Raw genomic sequence first — 18,236 nt, 5'->3', positions numbered from 1 at the left:
GCAAGGACTCCAGGGGCCCCCTGGACCCAAGGTAGCAATGCTGCCCCCTGGGCTTCACTCTCACAAACCAGAGCTTTCAGGGGTGACAGCAGAAATGGATCAACCCCAGTGTACCAGGACTACACACACACACACACTAACATACACAAACATAGACATAGATTCCTCACACATTATGGACCATAAATACAGAAGCAGGCGTTGACAAAGTCAATAGGGTAAATGCCTAACATTTTCAATTTTTCTGAAATTACATCTTTCGATCAGGAAGATCATGCAACATCCCATTTGTCCATAGTTTGCAAGCGGTTTTATTCGATGCTACCATTCCATGCAAAGCCAGGTCATGCTAGTTTAATGGACCTGGCTCCGTGTAGAATCAAGCGCGTTTGTGCTGTTTCTGCCTGTTATGCCACCTTTCAATACATTCTTAAGGGTTCAAAAATACTTCTTGCAACCAAAGTTGATCTGCGCTTCCGTTTGAGCTGCTTTAAACTGCAAAACAAAGTTTAGCATCACATGAGTAAATCTGGGCAACTCTGTATTATTGAACATGTTGTATCATAGCAACTGGCCACCATCCACACTGGACTCTAGATTGCGGATTCCAGTAGAGAGAGCAGGCAGTTGCTGAAGTGAGAAGACGTGAATGGGTATGCTGTTCTGTACTCAATAAAGCTGTCAGACTATACCTCCTGCGCCCTGGCGTCTTAAAACAAGCAGGGAACAGCAGAAACAGCTGCCCCACTCACCGGCTTCTCCTGTTGTTGCGGTTCCGGCAGGATGCGGGCCCTCCTCAGCGCATGGAGGTCACGTGGCTGGACAGGCGGACGGCTCCTTTCTCCTGGGCGGCGACTTCGCCTCCTCGCAACGGAGCCCCGCCTGCACCATCCGCCGCCTCTCTTCTTCCGGGTGAGTGCACCGGGGCGCAGAGTAGGCTCCTGCCTGCCCCGGTGCCCAATGCAGCCGCGATTCTTCCGGGGGAGGCGGGGTTGGCTCCCGCCCTCCTACTTCCGGTTCCGGGTGTCCCGGAGGCCCGCCCCCGGCCTGCCTGACTTCCTGGTCGGGCGCCGGGCGGCGGCAGGGATGATTTCATGGGCAATGAATTTTTGGCTTTTGGATGACGTAGCCTGACGTAGCCAAAAGCCAAAAATTCTCGGGAACGCCCCCGAATCTGGTCCGGCCATGCCGGACGCCTCTCTGTTCCAATGGCTAGCCTCCATTTATCGAGCTAGCCAATGAAACAGAGGGCGGATTCCAGAGCCACATACTGTAACTCAATAGATTTCTCCTGCGCAAAAGCTGCTTGCGCAGATTTTTTGCAGCCGAAACCTAAAAAGGGACTACTCACAATCACTACCGTGACCAGGAACTACGGTTCGAAACGCGTAGGAGTGAGGCACGTTTTGAATAAATAACTGCATGAAGATCCAAGAAGTGTGCAGCGTGTTCATCATTTTTTTTGTATTGAATACACTAGCAGCCCGTCCCGACGTTGTCTGGGTATGAATTGCTGCCGGCCAGTAGTATATTGTTTTGTAGGATTTCGTTTTGATAGCATTTCTTATCTGTGACAGGCCTGTGAAATGCTCCGATTCACAGGGCACTGCTGATGCACTTAAGAGTGCGCGTTCAGTAGTGTGTGAACTCGAGTTTCCCTACTTATTTTTCCTTGCAATATTATTTAGCGTGAACTCGACAAGATGGCATGAGCACAATTTACATTACAGAAGAACACATTAATTTGTAGTAGGCAAGGGGAGACAAAGCGATTTGCCTGGAATCACAGGATGTTGAGCTGATGCCGAGATTCGAATGTAGCTCCCCAGCTCTAAAGTTCGCAATTCTAGAACTTGTGGCGGGAGGTGTGTCTAAAATGTTTATGTCGGTGCTGGCCATCATTGAGAGAGACCTGTGCATTTTTCAAATGGGTGGTGAAAAAATGAGTATGTTGCTGGAGATGTGGGCCACCGTGCCACCAATGTACTTACCGGGGGAGGGTAAACACCCATTATTCCGTAACTTTCTTTCCGCATACCATCACTCCGCATACTTTCATTACGAAAGTACCATGACTCCGCAATGCCATTATAACGCATGGCATTACATTTTATATGCATTTACCACACATACATTTACAACAAAATTCGTTGTAAATGCATGAATGGTAAAATCATGTTTTCTTTAATTGTTTCGATAAGGTAAGTATGGGTATAGGGGTATATGTTTTGGGGTACTGGGTTATGTTTTGGGGTGTTTGGGTATTTTAAGGGTTCAGATATAGTTTTGGGTTATGGGGTACAGGGGTAGTTTTAGGGTTTAGGGATAGGTATGGGTTTTGGGGTAAAGGTTATTTTTAGGGTTCAGGGCTAGGTTTGGGTTTTGGGGTACAGGGGTATTTTTAGGGTTCTGGGGTAGGTTTGGGGGTACAGGGGTATTTTAAGTGTTCAGGGCTAGGTTTGAGGGTACAGGGGTATTTTAGGGTTCAGGGGTAGGTTTGGGTGACAGGGGCATTTTTGGTTTGGGTTTTGGGGTACAGGGGTATTTTTAGGGTTCAGGGCTAGCTTTGGGTTTTGGGGTACAGGGGTATTTTTAGGGTTCAGGGGTAGGTTTGCGTTTTGAGGTACAGGGGTATTTATAGGGTTCTTGACTAGGTTTCGGTTTTGGGGTACAGGGGTATTTTTAGGGATAGGTTTGGGTTTTGGGGTACAGGGTATATTTATAGGGTTAAGATGGGTTAGTGTTTAAGGGTGTTGGGGTATTTTAAGGAGTAAGGGTGGGTTATGATTATGGGGTGCAGGGGTATTTAAAGGGAGCAGGGTGGACACCCGGAGGTGGAATGTACAGAACCTGGGAAGAAAAAACAATGAAATATTGGGCACAACGCTCGCTTTTTTTTCCGTAATCCCGCGCCCCGCACATGCCCACGCCCCCAGTACATGCCCACAGCACACGCCCACGCCACTCGATATGAGACATGGCATGAAGGGCGGAACGTACCACACGCCCCCAGCATTTGTCACGCCCCAGCACACACCCACAGCACAACGCAGACACGCCCACAAGGGACTACTTTGCTGGTACGGTTCTTTTACCTTTTAAATGTATATGGTGGGCGTCTGTATAGCCTATGTCCTTCTGCTGCAACTGCCCTTTCCAACGCTGTATTGGGTGTTGTGATTGGTGCTGTGGTTCCTGAGATTACCCGCCTCAAAGGTTTGGGCTCTCTCTTTAATATATTAGTATATAGTTATATATGTATGTATGTGTATATTTGTGTATGTGTGTGTGTATGTGTATATATATATATATATATATATATATATATATATATATATGCATATAATTTGTTATTGCTCTGGCTCCCCGCACGTGGACGGGACTATTCAGTGCTTATGACTTTGATTATACCCTAGAAAAGAACTAGTATTACAGGTAAGTAATTTATCCTTGTGTTCTTGTATGAGTGGTCCACTTTGGGAGTGATATTGAAGTTAGGGTTTTAGTTTTCCGACTTCTATTGATTTGCATTCTGCTAAAGAGTCACACCTCTAATATCTGAATCTAAGTGGCGGAAATTCCTTTTTGATGTCCAACAAACTGAACCTCTGCTTTGCTGTCTTCCAGGAGTTGCTTTACTGACCATGAAAAGCCCTCCTGTCAATAGCCTGAGCTTGGACTTCCTGACTGAGTTCACCATCGGCTTGGAGAAGTTGGAGATGGACAAAGCTTGCCGTGGAGTCATCATAACGTCGGTAGGACTGGTGTGCCTTCGGACCACGAAGGGGGATATGGGGGATGTTAAAGCAGCCACACTGCAGCTCAGTGATAGAACCCCCCTCAGAGTCATTATGTGCTCTTTGTAGCAGTTCGTTTAAAAATGTTTCTTTCAAGGCCTTTATCTTTTTAGTTTGGTTTAAAGCAAAACATTTTAGATAACGCTAAAGAGAAAATGGAAATGAGCCATGTAATTCAAGACCTCTTGTGCTTTTTACTAAAAAGGGTTAGTGTGAAAGATTTAACACTTACATTGGGTGCATACCCTCCTCCTTCAGAATGCCCGGTTACTCACCGGTAATATCCATTACTCAGAGTCCTGGTCTCCCCGTCCCATTCCTTACAAGTGAGCAGCTAGTCTGCTCCACAGAAACCTAGTACCTAGCAGAGCTTTTTGCCCCTCCCCCAGTATGGCGTCACCATCATGTGACAAAGGGGGAGGAGCAGTAGAGAAACTTCCTGAGAATACCAAAGAAAAAAACCCAGAAACGAAACAATCACCCCAAAACCAAAAAGAGGGAGGGAGGGAAGGGCTCAGGAATGGGACGGGGAGACCAGGACTCGGAGTAGTGGATATTACCGGTGAGTAACCGGGCATTACCTCCTCGTCCTGTCTCCCTGGCCCATTCCTTACAAGTGAGCCCATACCCAAGCACACGGTGATTGTAAGAAAAAAACAGACCAGAAAGTTCGAGAAAAAACAGGTACATTTCAATCAACAGAAAACAGTACATTCCACAAAACATGTACCGCAGACAGGACACGAGCCCCAAAGGCAGCAGAGGCCACCATCCCCAACTGAAGACGGCAATGTGCAACAAAAGTATGGGGAGAAGCCCACGTGGCAGCATAGCAAATGACCCTCAATGAGGCCCCCTAGAACATGGCCCAGGAAGACGACACGCACCGAGTCTACCGACCCTGAACAGAAGAAGGCAGAGGACAGTGGGCAGAATCGTAAGCAGATACCACAGCGCCCCGGACCCCACGAGACAAGGAGGACAAAGTAGGCCGAAGTCCCAGACCCGAGAGGCCATAGGCGATGAACAAGGAATCAACCTCACGGAAATCAGCCGTACGCTCCAAGTAGATGCGGAGAGCCCTCAGCACATCCAACGAATGGAGAGGCAGGAGCCGGAAAAAACACCGGGAGAACAACATCCTCCTGACAGCGAAAAGAAGACCCCACCATAGGAAGAAAGAACTGACGCGGACTGAGAATGACCATGGCAGCGCAAAAGCGCAAGAAGGGGGGAGAAGCCAGCAGCGCCCCAATCACACCAACCCACCGCCCAGAAGTAATGACCACCAGGAAAATAACCTGAGCAGAAAGGAACGTCAGGGCCACGGAGTCCAAAGGCTCGAAAGGAGGACCCGACAAAGCCCGCAGAACCAAGGGAAGATCCCAAGGAGGCACAGGAGAACGAGAGACAAGACGTTAAAGCAAGAAACTCCTCAGAAGGTGAGCCACCAACGGGGAGACAGAGGAAACAGAGGAACCCCGAAAAGCAAGAATGGCAGCCCATTGCGCCCGCAGGGAAGAAACAGCAAGCCCCAAGACAAAACCATCCCGCAAGAAGTCCAACACCCTCACGGCCACCCAGGAGGCAGAAGAGAGACCCCTCCCAAGACACCAGGTGGAGAAACTCTTCCTGTGACGGGCATACGACTTCAAGGGGGAAGGACGCCGGGAAAGCTGGCGACATCGGGCAACCTCCACCGAGCAACCCAGACCCAGCAAACTCAACCACTCAAGTGCCAAACCCCCAGCCGGAGGCGTCGCAGGGAGGCAAGTTTGAGAAGAGGAGCCCGCAGGGGGGAGGGAGACAGGGGAACCTCCAACGAGGGCAAACAGAAAAGGTCAGCAGAAGGGTGAACCAAGACTGCAGAGACCACTCTGGAAACACCAGGAGAACCTCTGCCCGATCCAGCCGAATCGTCCGGAGGACCCGCGGAAGGAAAGTAAACTGAGGGAAGGCAAATAGCAGACCCACCGACCACTGAATCGAGAAAGCATCGGTGGCCCACGCCAACGGAGAGGGAACGATGCTGCAAAACAGAGGAAGAAGGGCGGAATCCTCCGAGGCAAAAAGATCCAGCCAAGGAAGGCGGAACCTGAGGACAATCCGACCGAACAGATCCGGGGACAGACAGAGGGACACCGAGGTGATACACAAAAGAACGAACCACCTGATTGTTGGTCTGCACAGAGACCGTCTGACTCCGAAAGAGAGGAGCGAACCAAAGAAGAGCCAACCAAACCGCCCACAACACCTTCCAAGCCAAGGACTCTAGGGACTCGAAACGGGACCACCGACCCGAGCCCAGGAGGCACCCAGAACGGCACCCCACCCCAAAGCACTGGCATCCCCGGACAACACAACCACAGCCAGAGGAGGCAGGAGGACGAACCCCCGGGAAAAACATTGAGGGGACAACCACTACTGGAGATCCGCTCGAATCCCCGGAGAGACGGGGAACAGAGGCCCGTAGCGGGAAAGAAAAGCAACTGGCGCCCCTGGGAGAGGAATACCGAGCCCAGGGCCAAGAGGAAGAGAGCCCCCAGGAACCACAGGGACCGGGAGGGCACCAGGGAGGACGTCCGGTGGCTGAAGAAGCCAGGCAACCAGAAAGGGAAACACATGCAGCCCCCTGGAATGAAGAAAACCCACCAGAGGGGCCAAGAGCTCGGCGAAAACCCCAAAACATACCACCTGGGGACACTCGCACAGCATTGGGAGGACACGAACCTTGGACCGTGAGGGCGGGCATCACCAAAGGTACAAGACGCACCAACGAGCCAAAGCACCTCGGTTGCAGAAACGCAATCAACAGATCCAGGGCTGCCAGGAAGCCACCCGGAAGCACCAGAGGCAGGAAGGACAGCAGAAACACCATCTGGAATGGACGACGGAGAACGAAGTGATAGACCCGCTTCAGAATCAAAACAGGACGCCGAACCGAAGAATCCTTCCTGGAGACAAGAAAAAGGACCGAACAGCAGCCCCCACAACAGCCACCACCTCCAACAGAAGCCGTACACCCGTCAGCAAACGCCTTCCGACGCAGAGGAAGACTGGGCAGGGGAGCCAGAATGAAACCCGGAGGGGGAGGAGAAGAAAATACCAACAGGCAACCCTCCGACACAGACCGAACTGCCCAGGCAACCGGAACAGACAACCACTGGGACAGGAAGGACTGGAGGCGACCACCAACAGGCATAGCCAGAAAGCCAACGGGAAGAGGAAGAAGTGGTGGCAGCAACACCGGCAGGGGCACGGGACCAGGCACCCTCAGGGTCCCCCGGCCACGACCCCAGCCACAAAAAGGGCCGCGAAGTACCCCAAGCAGGAGCCGCAAAGGCATGGCGGCAGGCAAACCCACGTCTCCGAGAAGGAGGGCATACAGGAGCCACAAGCACGCGGCACCACAAGCACGTCCACGGGAACCCACAAAGGGCAACCCAAGCAGGACCGACCACCGAGAAGATCCAGCCTACCCGGAACGCAACCAGGCGGGACGCCATGCAGTAACCGAAGCGGCATAAGCAGCGCAGTGGCACACTGAGGGACAACAACCAGTGCACTCGCAACACTAGGAGGGCCAAGAGAGAGGAGGCATCCACACCATCCCGCAAAAGAAAAACCACGGCCTGGACCATGTCGGCAGAACAGGCCCACGCCCCGACAAAAAAGCAGGAAGCAGCAGAGGAACGCCACACCCCACCAACAGCCAGCCGAGCCCGGAAGGCAGCAGCAACCTCCACACGAAGAAGCAGGTGCAAGGATGGAAAGAGGTGCATTCAAAGAGCACCACCACACTGCCAGCAGAGCAGCAGGCAAACAAGGCGCAGTACAGTACATCGCGAGAGATGACAGTGCACTGAGAGAACCAAGAGAGGCCGCAGGAGAAGAGGCATCCAGCACCACGACAGCAACGCAAGAGAGGAGGACACAAAGCCGCCACAGAGGACGGGACCCAAAAAAAGAGACCCGCCCGGAAAAGCATGAAGCCCCGAGGCCCAGTCCTCATACGGGAAACAGGGGGGGGGGGGACACGCTGAAAAAGCGTCCGGCTGCCCAAAAACTTCCCCAGGGAGCTGAGCACCCAGCGGGAAACACAGCCGAACCCCCCCCCCCCTCCCCCCCCCCCCCCGGCTACACAGGGTGCAGTGGGAACCGCAGCTAGAGGAACGGCCGCTAGAGCAGGCCGAGGAGGTCCAAAAACTACCCCAGGGAGCCGATCACCCAGCAGAAAGCACAGCCGAAAAACCCCACCCGCTAAGCAGGGCGCATCGGGAACGGCAACGAGAGGAACGGCCGCTAGAGCAGGCCGAGGAGGTCCAAAAACATCCTCAGGGAGCTGAGCACCCAGCAGGAATCACAGCCGAAAACCTCGCCCGCTAAGCAAGGCGCATTGGGAACGGCATCAAGAGGAACGGCCGCTAGAGCAGGCCGGCATCGAGAGGAACGGCCGCTAGAGCAGGCCGAGGAGGCACAAAAACACAAGACGCTGCAAACAGGATTCAAACCTGCGCTGGGAAACCCAAACGGATTTCAAGCGCAACGCCTCCACCGTATGCAATGGGCAACAAACGAGGCCAAAAAAGGTGGGTTCACAGATGGAACCTATACACACTACATGCAAGCTCCACAACTGCTCTCTTCATGTGAAGCATTGTGCCGTATAGCAACTGCCCGTGCACTTTCCAGAATAGAACCCAAGAGCATGGGTACCAAGCACCACGAGATCACTGAACAGAGCACTCCAGTGCCCAAAAGCAAGCAGCAGCCAAAAAAAGGAGGCACAGCCGGCCGCTAGAGCGGACCGAGCAAGTGACAGGCCCCCCCCATAAACATACAAGAAGGTGGAGCCACAAAGAGCAGGGAACGAACCTCCGGTAGTCCCACAAGCAATAAAAAGGAAAAAAGGCGGCCGCTAAAGCAGGCCGCCACAATAACAACAAAAAAAGAGATAAACTTACCCCCAAACAGCTCCTGCTAGGACATCAGTAGACTGCGAACGCAGAAAAGAAAGAACAGGAAGTTTCTCTACTGCTCCTCTCCCTTTATTGTCACATGATGGTGACGCCCTACTGGGGGAGGGGCAAAAAGCTCTGCTAGGTACTAGGTTTCTGTGGAGCAGACTAGCTGCTCACTTGTAAGGAATGGGACGGGGAGACCAGGACGAGGAGGTAATGAGGTACTTCAAGAGAATGCAGGGTTTCACTGCTTGGTGGGTGAGAGGGCGTCATCACTTCATCATTTCACACTGAGGGTCCAGTATTCTGCTAATGTGGGCAGTAAATAGGGGATTTTGTGAACATGAAAAGCATCCTGCACTTCCACTCTTTCTTGATCTCCTCTCGGCGATAGCACAATCCAGTAGCTTGATTGGCGTTGCCTTAGTGTCCCATCAACCGAAAGCATGGTTCACGTGTCTTTCAGCACCAGTCTCAAACGTAATTGTTTATCATCACCCCTTGCATCTTCTAGTACCCAGTAAATGCACTTTGCTACAAAGCAAGGAGCAAAGCCTGAACTGTGAACTCCGTATTTACTGGACACAAGATATTTGATTATTCTTTATTTGTTGCATTCATCTTTAGTAAGACTGAGTATGCACATGACACACGTTTCAACTGCTTTGCATCCGCAGAACCATCCATTTCATAAGGACTATTCTACCTATAATATTCTTGTTCAAGCATGGTCAAGGTACTGACAGGCTCTTAAGAGCATTCAGTGACCCCATAATATTGTGTGCACTGGTGTATTCAATTTTTTTTAGAATAAATATCCCCAGATATTTGAGTGCTTGTCGCAGCGCAACAGTTACTTAGATGGTCTCAGGAGATGGGGCTAATGTTTACCCCAATTACCTTGGAATATAGCTATCTGGTCAATCCTGTTCATCAAAATAAGCATATTTGAAATGATAGCACATGGTTCCCTTAAATACCATAAGATAATATCGACCTCCGGAGGGATAATATAGCCCTGTTTAGGAAGGTAGAGCTAATCCTCACCTTTCATCCCTATCGGCAGTTGTGTTAGCAGATCTAACAAATAAGCAAATAAAGTGGGAGACAGTGGATATTCCTGTCTGAAGCCTCATTAAACCTGGCATGTCTCTTGAGTAAACTCTCGTGTCTTCAGATTAGCTTTTATCCTCTTGTACAGTTTAACCCACTCCTGCATGTCAGGGCCAGAATGTATCATTCTTAAGATATAGAAAAGATGTCCTCAAGCTAGGGTATTTCTGTCCAAGAAAGTCTGACTTCGTCCATTATGTGGTTGAGGTATCTAATTTTAGCATATTTGCGGTGCACGGGAGTAAATCCCAGTTGGTCACTGTGTTCCATTTATGACACATTTTGTTTTCGGTTTTGGTGGAGCATAGAACAAGGTCAGTATTAAGAGCAATTGTGAAGTGTTTGAATTTGCCAATTTGTTGATATGCTCTGTAGTCAGTATGCCAGGTTCCAAATTTCATTATAGATCTTCATTTTGAGTGTCCTCGCATTGCATTCTACTGCTGTCCACTTAGAAAATAGACATTTCTTGGCCCAAGAGAGGTAGGTGCCCTTTCATGCCCCAAACAGCACCACATTAAATATTTCCTACTTCAGTTCAGTGCCCTCCAAACTACCCTTATTTTCCCTAATTATGTTATTGGCATTTAACAATGACCGTGATTTGTGCACAAATTGACAAACTCATTGTTATGAGCACTACAATCAGATTAGGAACATGTACGTTGAGGAATATGACATATCCATATGATAGCCTCATAAGATATAACTTCGGATATTATTCTATGAAATGCAACTGTGCTCCCACCAAGAGTGATTTGCTTCTACTCCTTTTCCATAGGCGAATAGGAGTTTAAAACCCTTGAGTGAAGTACTTGAATTGAATCTGGCATAGCTTGGCCAATAATGCCTGCTCCAGTTATTCCATTTGTACTTCTAGCCAGTGCCCATTATCTAAAGGACAGAGCTAACCTACTCGAGTAGACTTAAGGGTCATTGTTAACGTTATCCTAAACAAGTCTTTATATTGTCGTGCCACATACAAGGATTGTAGGAATGACCTTTTTCAGGCGTATAATAAAATCTTTGAAGAGTGGGTTAATCTCATCCTTTCAAGATGTTCTATTTGCACCGTCATCTGCAAGATTTATGCTATTTTAAAAAAAATTAGCAGGACGGTTTTTGCTATAATATGGATGTGATCTTAAGCAGGGTAGTGTGTTATGTTAGTTTTTGTAAGTGAACTTTGTATATGTGCCTGATGTGACTAATATGTTAAACTCTTGTTGGAGTGGTGTGGCTCACTGGTTAGAGGCGGCATACCCGGAAGCAGAGGTCGGCCCGGGACCAGGGTTTGATTCCCGACGCGGCAGGGTCTTGGGCCATGGTCGGCGGACTCGATAATTCTCGCCTCGGTGCCTACTCTAACCATGGGTCTCACTCAGCAACTCTGGGCAATAGCTTGCTTAATCTCTACTAACGGCCCCATCAGCGCCGGGGATGCTTGTCTTCACCTTGGAGATGCCCAGGAGGGACCATCTCACAGGGAAAGCCAGGATGGGTTCCCCAGCGGTATACAGCGCCGGGACGCCCCTTTGCTGGGGCAGCTGTGCGCTTTACAAGTATACGACATTTAACATTTAACATTTGTACGTCCGGCCTCTTGAATTTAACTGCTATCAACAGTATTGTTTGCAATAAATAAGTGTGTGTTAGACCAATATTGGAATTGCATCAGCTCTGTTTGACTTTCCAAATAAAGAACTGTTTACTCTGAATCTTTTGTTGTATATTCTGCATATTAATAGAATTAAATTTAATTCCTGCAAGTAATATTTCAGTGCCCATAAAAACACTTCAAATGAGTATTTTCATTTGCCGAATTAGACATTTTTGCAGCACTGGCAAACCCACTATTGACATTTTCGGTAAATAGTGAATTGTATCTGCGAACTGAAAGTGAAAATTATGCTTTGCTTCCTTCGTTTTTATTTGACAGCAGCCAATTCACAGTACCATCACATAACTATCTTTCCCATGAATCTTAGGGAAAGAGAAACCGATCATTGTCCAATCAACACATAGTAAGTCTCCTCAGAGTCCATTTTCTGTGTTCACGCCCCCTCTTTCTTCTTTAATCTGCAGAGTTAAGTGCCTCTTCCGCTCTAAACATGTTTTTATGCCATTACATTGTTTTTTGGGCTTTGTTGTGTGTTTGCTAGCCTTTTCTCCCACTCGCTTTGCAAAGGGTTACACGGGATCGCGATTCAGCGTTGCTCATTCGGTGCTGGTATTATAATACGTTTGCGGACGTGTGTGCATTTTCAAAGGGGTCCTCCACACACACTAGAGAGTGCGGTTTTGGTGCATTGGGACCAAAGAGTCCCTGGTAAACGCCACATTTCCGGTCAGAATTCAGTTTTTTCTGCTGGTATGGCTGCCTCGTGAACCTTGTAAGCTCTCTGCAAATCTCTTCAGCCTGCACCCTTTGGAAGAATTATGCCCCCACGGGGGTCTGTATAAGCAAGTCTGCCTCTGTTACGATGTGGATAGGTTATCAAAAGGAAACTAGGCTGTACCTGGGGAACCGGAGTGTGAGCGGTCAATAGGGTGTGTAGTGGAGGGCTCGTTGGAGACCTACCAATAGGTATCCAATATGTTGGATATAATGGCCTCACACACCTTTGCAGGTGTCATGCTTCATCATAGGCAATGCTCCTCGTTGGGTAGGTCGTGCAATCCCCAACGGGCAACACCTCAGAGAGGGGCTCTTTAGCGGAGATCTTTTATCCAACTGCCTATGGGTGAAGTGCGGGTGAGGGGCCAAGAAAGTGTAGACGGTGTTGTGAGTTAAAATGAAGCAATAGGTACCAGAAAACAACTTTATTCTGGTGTTCCTTTGCTTCAAATAAAACCAGAGACTAGTCTGTACTTGCTGGGACAGTAGGTGTCCACGCGTAAGACAGGACTAGAATGTGAAACGTGTGGTCGACATGTTTCTCGCTAGAAGTACAATAACATGCTATTCTTCAGGACCTAAGTAGAGTTAAACTACTGTCTACAAAAACATGATCTAAATAAGTATCAGTTTGACATTATCCAGTTTATTTGGAAAGAGATACCTGCTTGACACTGTTTCTTGCTTAGAATGGGAGACAAAGGAAACATTTACAACAGGTAAGGTATAGTGCTCACACTAGATAGTGACCAAACACACAGTGACATACTAGTGAGGGTTCCGCTAGTATGGCAATAAAACCAAAGGTGAGTACCCAACTCTGAGAGCATTGTGAGTGATTTGCTCCTCTGAATGAGTATGTAAAACACTATAAAACCATTAGCAAACAATTAAAAACAGCAGCATTCAGCTTGGTCTCTTAGGAAACCTGACTCGCCTAATGGACAGGAATAATATGTGTCAACAGTGCCCAGCGGGTCGTCCATCAGGAGTGAAGCCTCTGTGTGTGTGTAAGGCTAAACAAATGCGGAGGAAGGAAGAGAGGAGCCAGAAGCACATTAAATCTGTTACTGTCGCCATCAGTGGGGCATCCAAGTGCCGCTCTTTTTGCCCAACACAAGTTATAAATAGCCAGTTTTATCATGCCTGTACCCTTTAGCCACAAAGTCCCACTCCACTCGGTAGGAGCTGATAGTAGCAGTCACCCCTAAGGTATGTTAAGATGCACTAACCTCTCCGAAATATTCATAAATAGCGGATTGAGTGTAAGCAGGTACAAATTAATGCGGCATGTAGCAGTACCCAAACCTCACATTAACACCTGTCGCTTGGCCAAGGGCTGTCTTATACTGTTGTGCCTCAATTTCAGCTACCGCTGATCGTTTAGTTTTTGCCGTGGCGTGGTGGGGCGTTAAACCGTGATTAAAGTTCCGGTTGTCAGAGTTTATAAATAAACTGATGCCCAGCGCGCTAACCCTATCAATCATTACAGGCGCCCCTGCCGGTTCCCGTGGAGAATAGCCAGGGGCGAGACTCCATCAGTCTGAATAGGCTGTCTCCCTCTCAACAGTGTAAATCTTGTGCGCATGCCCGTTGGAGGGGACGCTGTATAAGAGCTCGTGGGGATTAAGTTAGTAGAATGGTCTTTTAACAGCCAACATCGTTGAGCCACATTGCGAGCGTTGCCCCTCGGCGGCAGCGAAATAGGAACTTACTTCAATCTCCTTTGTCCGTGTCTGTTCGCCTACCCCTCACCGCTGGGACCGGGTAGTAGGGAGCTTCGGCACGGCAATGCTCTATATAGGAAAAGTGGGCGGGCACAGCCCATGTGACTGCAGACACTTGCCTCGATATTCCCTGTGGTCACGTGATAAGGGCAGTGAGAGGGGCGACCATTTTGTAGTGGAGTCATAAGCAGGCCAATACTGGTTATTGGGGATGGAAACTAGTGGCAGTGGGTCGGTATATCAGTGTCTGGCGGCATATTATGGGGCGTATTGGTGAGAAATGTCAGAAATGTCAAACTATTGTAAAATAGAAGTGCTTGTTAGTGTACTTAATAGCGTATCTCAGCCCCCGTCTAGAAAATGCCAGGGTCAGGTGTAGAGGGCATGCCCACCTCAGAGGGTGGGAATCGATGGAAATTGTCTTGCTTGTTGAAGGTTGCAGGATGGTAGCAACCTTATTAAATTGTATGGCATGGGTCGGGATCATAACCCTACACCGATTGCTTGGCGCGTCAGGTGTAGGGTGGGTGATCAATAGGAGCTGTATGTTTAATAATGTGGTGCAAATGACAGAGTTAATAGGTCCACACTTAGAGCCTACCAGTTAGGGGACCCATGAAATGAAAGGTTAAATTACATGGGGCATCAGCCTGGGATCCCAACCAGATCGTGTGCTGGCTCATCACAGCGAGCTCCAGGGTATCTCTTTGTTCAATCCCCGTCTATCCGTGGCTAGTCGGTGTATCCACCTCTGTTCTTTAAAGAACAAGTTTTGCTCAGATATGCTGGTACTGGCTTCAAGTATCAGCCAAGTCAATGAGTAAGCAGTGTGGTTTGACTCATTGAAGTGCATGCACATTTTGGTGTTTGTCCTTTTGCAACGAAAGTTGCTCCTATATTCAGAGATACAAGTCTTAATGGGTCGAGTGGTCATGCCCACATATTGAAGTCCACAGGGGCATACCAATAGATATGTGCAGTTAGCTGTGTTGCAGTTTGTGTGCCCCCTTAATTCCCACGTGAAGGATTCTGAAAGTAGGACAGTCATATGGACAGACATGAAAGGGCATGCGCTACATGTGCCACACGGGTAATGTCCCTTTACGGGTGGTAGTTGCCACAAGGTTGTCTGTTTAGCTGGGCCCACTCTCTTCGGTCTAGTCTGAATCAGAATATCCTTAATATTCCTCGATCTCTTGAACGCAAATCTGGGTATCTCTAGGTGAATAGTCCCTGTGTTAAGGATCTGCCAATGGCGTTTCATGATTTGCTTGACTTTGTTTGGAGGCTGGCGTGAAGGTGGTAACACATGTTATAGGGTCACTCCCTTGGGGGTTTGGAGTCTGGTGTTCAAGGAGATCTCCCCTGTGGTTGTTTCAAGCTCTTTTCTGTGCCCTGGCCACTTCCCTGCTAGGGTAACCCCTGACAGTTAGATTCCTACACAGAATGGTAGACTGGGTCTTAGTCCGAGAGGTTGCCGCAATTGCGTCTAACTCTCAGGAACTGTCCAAATGGTAGGTTTAACAGTAGCGCTTTGGGGTGGTGGCTAGTGAAGTGGAGTAGACTGTTGCAGTCAGTGAGTTTTCTGAACATGCTAGTGCTCAGTTGACCTTCCGTGAGCCTGATAGTTAAGTCCAGGAAGGAAATCTGTGACGGGGAGGTTGTCATAGTGAAGTTAAGGTAGGGGTTCAAAGAGTTGATCCATTCAAAGAACTCCATGTATGAATCAGAGCTGCCAACCCAGAAGATCAGGATATCATCAATGAATCTCTTCCATAATTTGATGTTGGTGTAGTAGGGGTTTGTCTGTTCATGAATGCACGTGCCCTCAAAATCTGCCATGTAGAGACACGCCACCGAAGGGGCAAATGTACTCCCCATGGAAGTACCCTGGGTTTGATGATAGTATTGCCCCTTGAACTCAAAGTAGTTCTCAGTCAGTGCTTGGGTAGCACACTCCATTATGAAGGATGGAGGTGTAGGTGAGGTCCATTCCTCAGTACTCAGGATGCCTTCGATCACCTCTAGTGTGGCCCTCTGCGGAATGTTTGTGTAGAGGGCCTCCACGTCCAGGGTGATGAGAAAGTCAATTTGGGACATCGGTAGTGTCCTGAATGTAAGATGGGATGCGTTTGACTAAGGGCTGAAGGAATTGATCACAGAATTGTGAAAGAGGTTCCAACACGGAATCTATACCTGAGACTACAGGGCGTCCTGGTACCGGGATAGTCCCTTTATGGATTTTAGGGAGGATATAGAAATACGGAACCTTGGGTTCTTTCTTGACCAGGAATTCCGCCTCCTTCTTGCTGATCCAATCCTGGCATTCAGCAGACTCAACTAAGCATGTGATGGTTCGTTTCAAGTGTTCTGTAGGGTTAGAGGGGATAGGCGTATAGTAACGTCTGTCACCCAATTGCCTGAGGCATTCAGTGTCATAGTCAGACGTGTTCATCAGAACGGTGGCGCCGCCTTTGTCCGCCTGCTTAATCGTTATCGATGGGTCGTTGGCTAGAGAGTCCAGTATCTGCATCTCTGATTTGGAGATGTTTATTATTTATTTCCATTGACCCAATTTCCTTAAACACTGCCTGCTCATAAGTCAAGACTTCATTGGGGACCATCCCACTGTGTGGGGTAAAGGTAGAAGGGTTGTGAAGGCCTGATTCCTCAGTGGTCTCTTGTGGTCTTCCCTCAATGAAAGCTCTGTCTGATCTTGCGAAAAAAACTTCTGTATTTCGCACATTTGTTAGTTGGAACAAACCCAAGTCCTTTTTGTAACACTTTTTCCTCTTCCGGTGTGAGCTGGCGGGCAGACAAGTTAACCACCAGACTCACTTCCGGGCGGTTTGGCTCCTGGTGTCCATTCCCTGCGCCAAAGTTGCCTCCCACTGCACCCACTTGTCTAGCGGCCCCAACAGTCGTATGTACTGCTCTTCGGGGCACCTAAGCCCAAGTACTATTGCACTTGACGCTCTATTATTGGCAGGTACAGCACCTGCTTTCACATCGTGGGGACAACCCAGATGCTCTGCCCCTATTAACCAGGGGCGTTATGCCCTAGGGATTACCCCTCTGGAGAGAATTTGATCTCCAGTTGCTGTTTACAGTACCCAAAATGCTACAGCGTCCGCGGCTGCCTTATAAAGTATACTGACTCTTCCTGGCCATAATAATGCACCACTCTGTGGCCGAAGAGTGAAGCCCTACGCATTTCTCCTCTGATGAAGAGTTTTGCGATGCTGTGGACACGTCTTTCCACCAGGGATGGCCTCCGCTGTAGCATCTATACAGCACAAGCTCATGATAATGGCGCTTCAGCAGTCTACCGCTTTTTGCCTAATGGACCCTTCCCCCCCATGCACAAGATCCCCCACTGCGGGCAGCTATGCCTGTTGGTATCTCACAAAAGATAGGGGCTTTAATGCATTTGATCCTTTCAAATGAGCGTTCCTATCCCAGCCTTTGCTCACAGACGTCCCAGTCACTAGCTTCGACTCATCCCCCTAACCCCTCCGGGGTTCTTCCAGGGGTTGCCTCAACTCAGTCTGTGAACTCATTCTCTCCTCTCCTTGACAGGTTGAATCCCAGGCAGAGGATTCTCGTAGGGAGTCTGATGGAGACTCCGGCCCCTTTTTGGCCATGGCGTACATCCCCAGAACTGGATGTATTCCTACCAAAATCTCACCCCACGGGCACCTCAGATATGCTGGACCCCCAATGAGTTGATGCACCCTTGTTCCTCCGAGCGGGCTCCAGCAGCCAAAGTGATGACCTATGTCGTAGGACAGCTTAGAAAGTTGCTAGAAGAGAGACCTGAGTTCCCTTCCCGGCAGAATGCCCCCGCCCTTCCCTGGAATGCAAAGTATCCTTAACCAGCTAAATAGATGCGAGGATGGCTACCTTAGGCAAGTGTATCAAAGATTCTAAGAAGGGTATAGATTGTTCCTGGCACTTATGCCAGGACAAATTACGGATGTGGCAGGGCCCATTACTAAGATCCTCGATATGGTGGAGGAAGCGAAACAGTCTGGTTCTCCTATTTCCCCTGACTCACTCTCGAAATGGGCACAGCGTGCAATATATTCCTGGGCAACGCTAATTGCGCCCTGTCCACCGAGCGCCAATGATCCCTACTAATCAAAGTAGATCCCAAGCTGGGAGATCTTTCTTCATCTGAAGCGGGCCCTGTGACACCAGGGGGACCCATCAGAGACCTCTTTGTGAAAGAACTGGGCAA

General features: G+C 49.1%; 1 protein-coding gene across 1 annotated transcript in view; it reads left to right on the top strand.

The window, feature by feature from the left end:
• Positions 1-18,236, top strand: part of ECI1 (enoyl-CoA delta isomerase 1) — a 94,144-nt gene that overhangs the window by 14,349 nt on the left and 61,559 nt on the right. The window contains exon 3 of the mRNA XM_086941378.1: positions 3,628-3,755. Within this exon, the coding sequence (XP_086797504.1) occupies positions 3,628-3,755 (128 nt within the window). The remainder of the gene's footprint in view (positions 1-3,627; positions 3,756-18,236) is intronic.

The sequence above is a fragment of the Lissotriton vulgaris genome, chromosome 10 (assembly GCF_964263255.1).
Source record: "Lissotriton vulgaris chromosome 10, aLisVul1.2, whole genome shotgun sequence".
Classification (NCBI taxonomy): domain Eukaryota; kingdom Metazoa; phylum Chordata; class Amphibia; order Caudata; family Salamandridae; genus Lissotriton; species Lissotriton vulgaris.
Note: the sequence above shows the minus strand (reverse complement) of the source record. Positions and strands in the feature narration are given on the sequence as shown.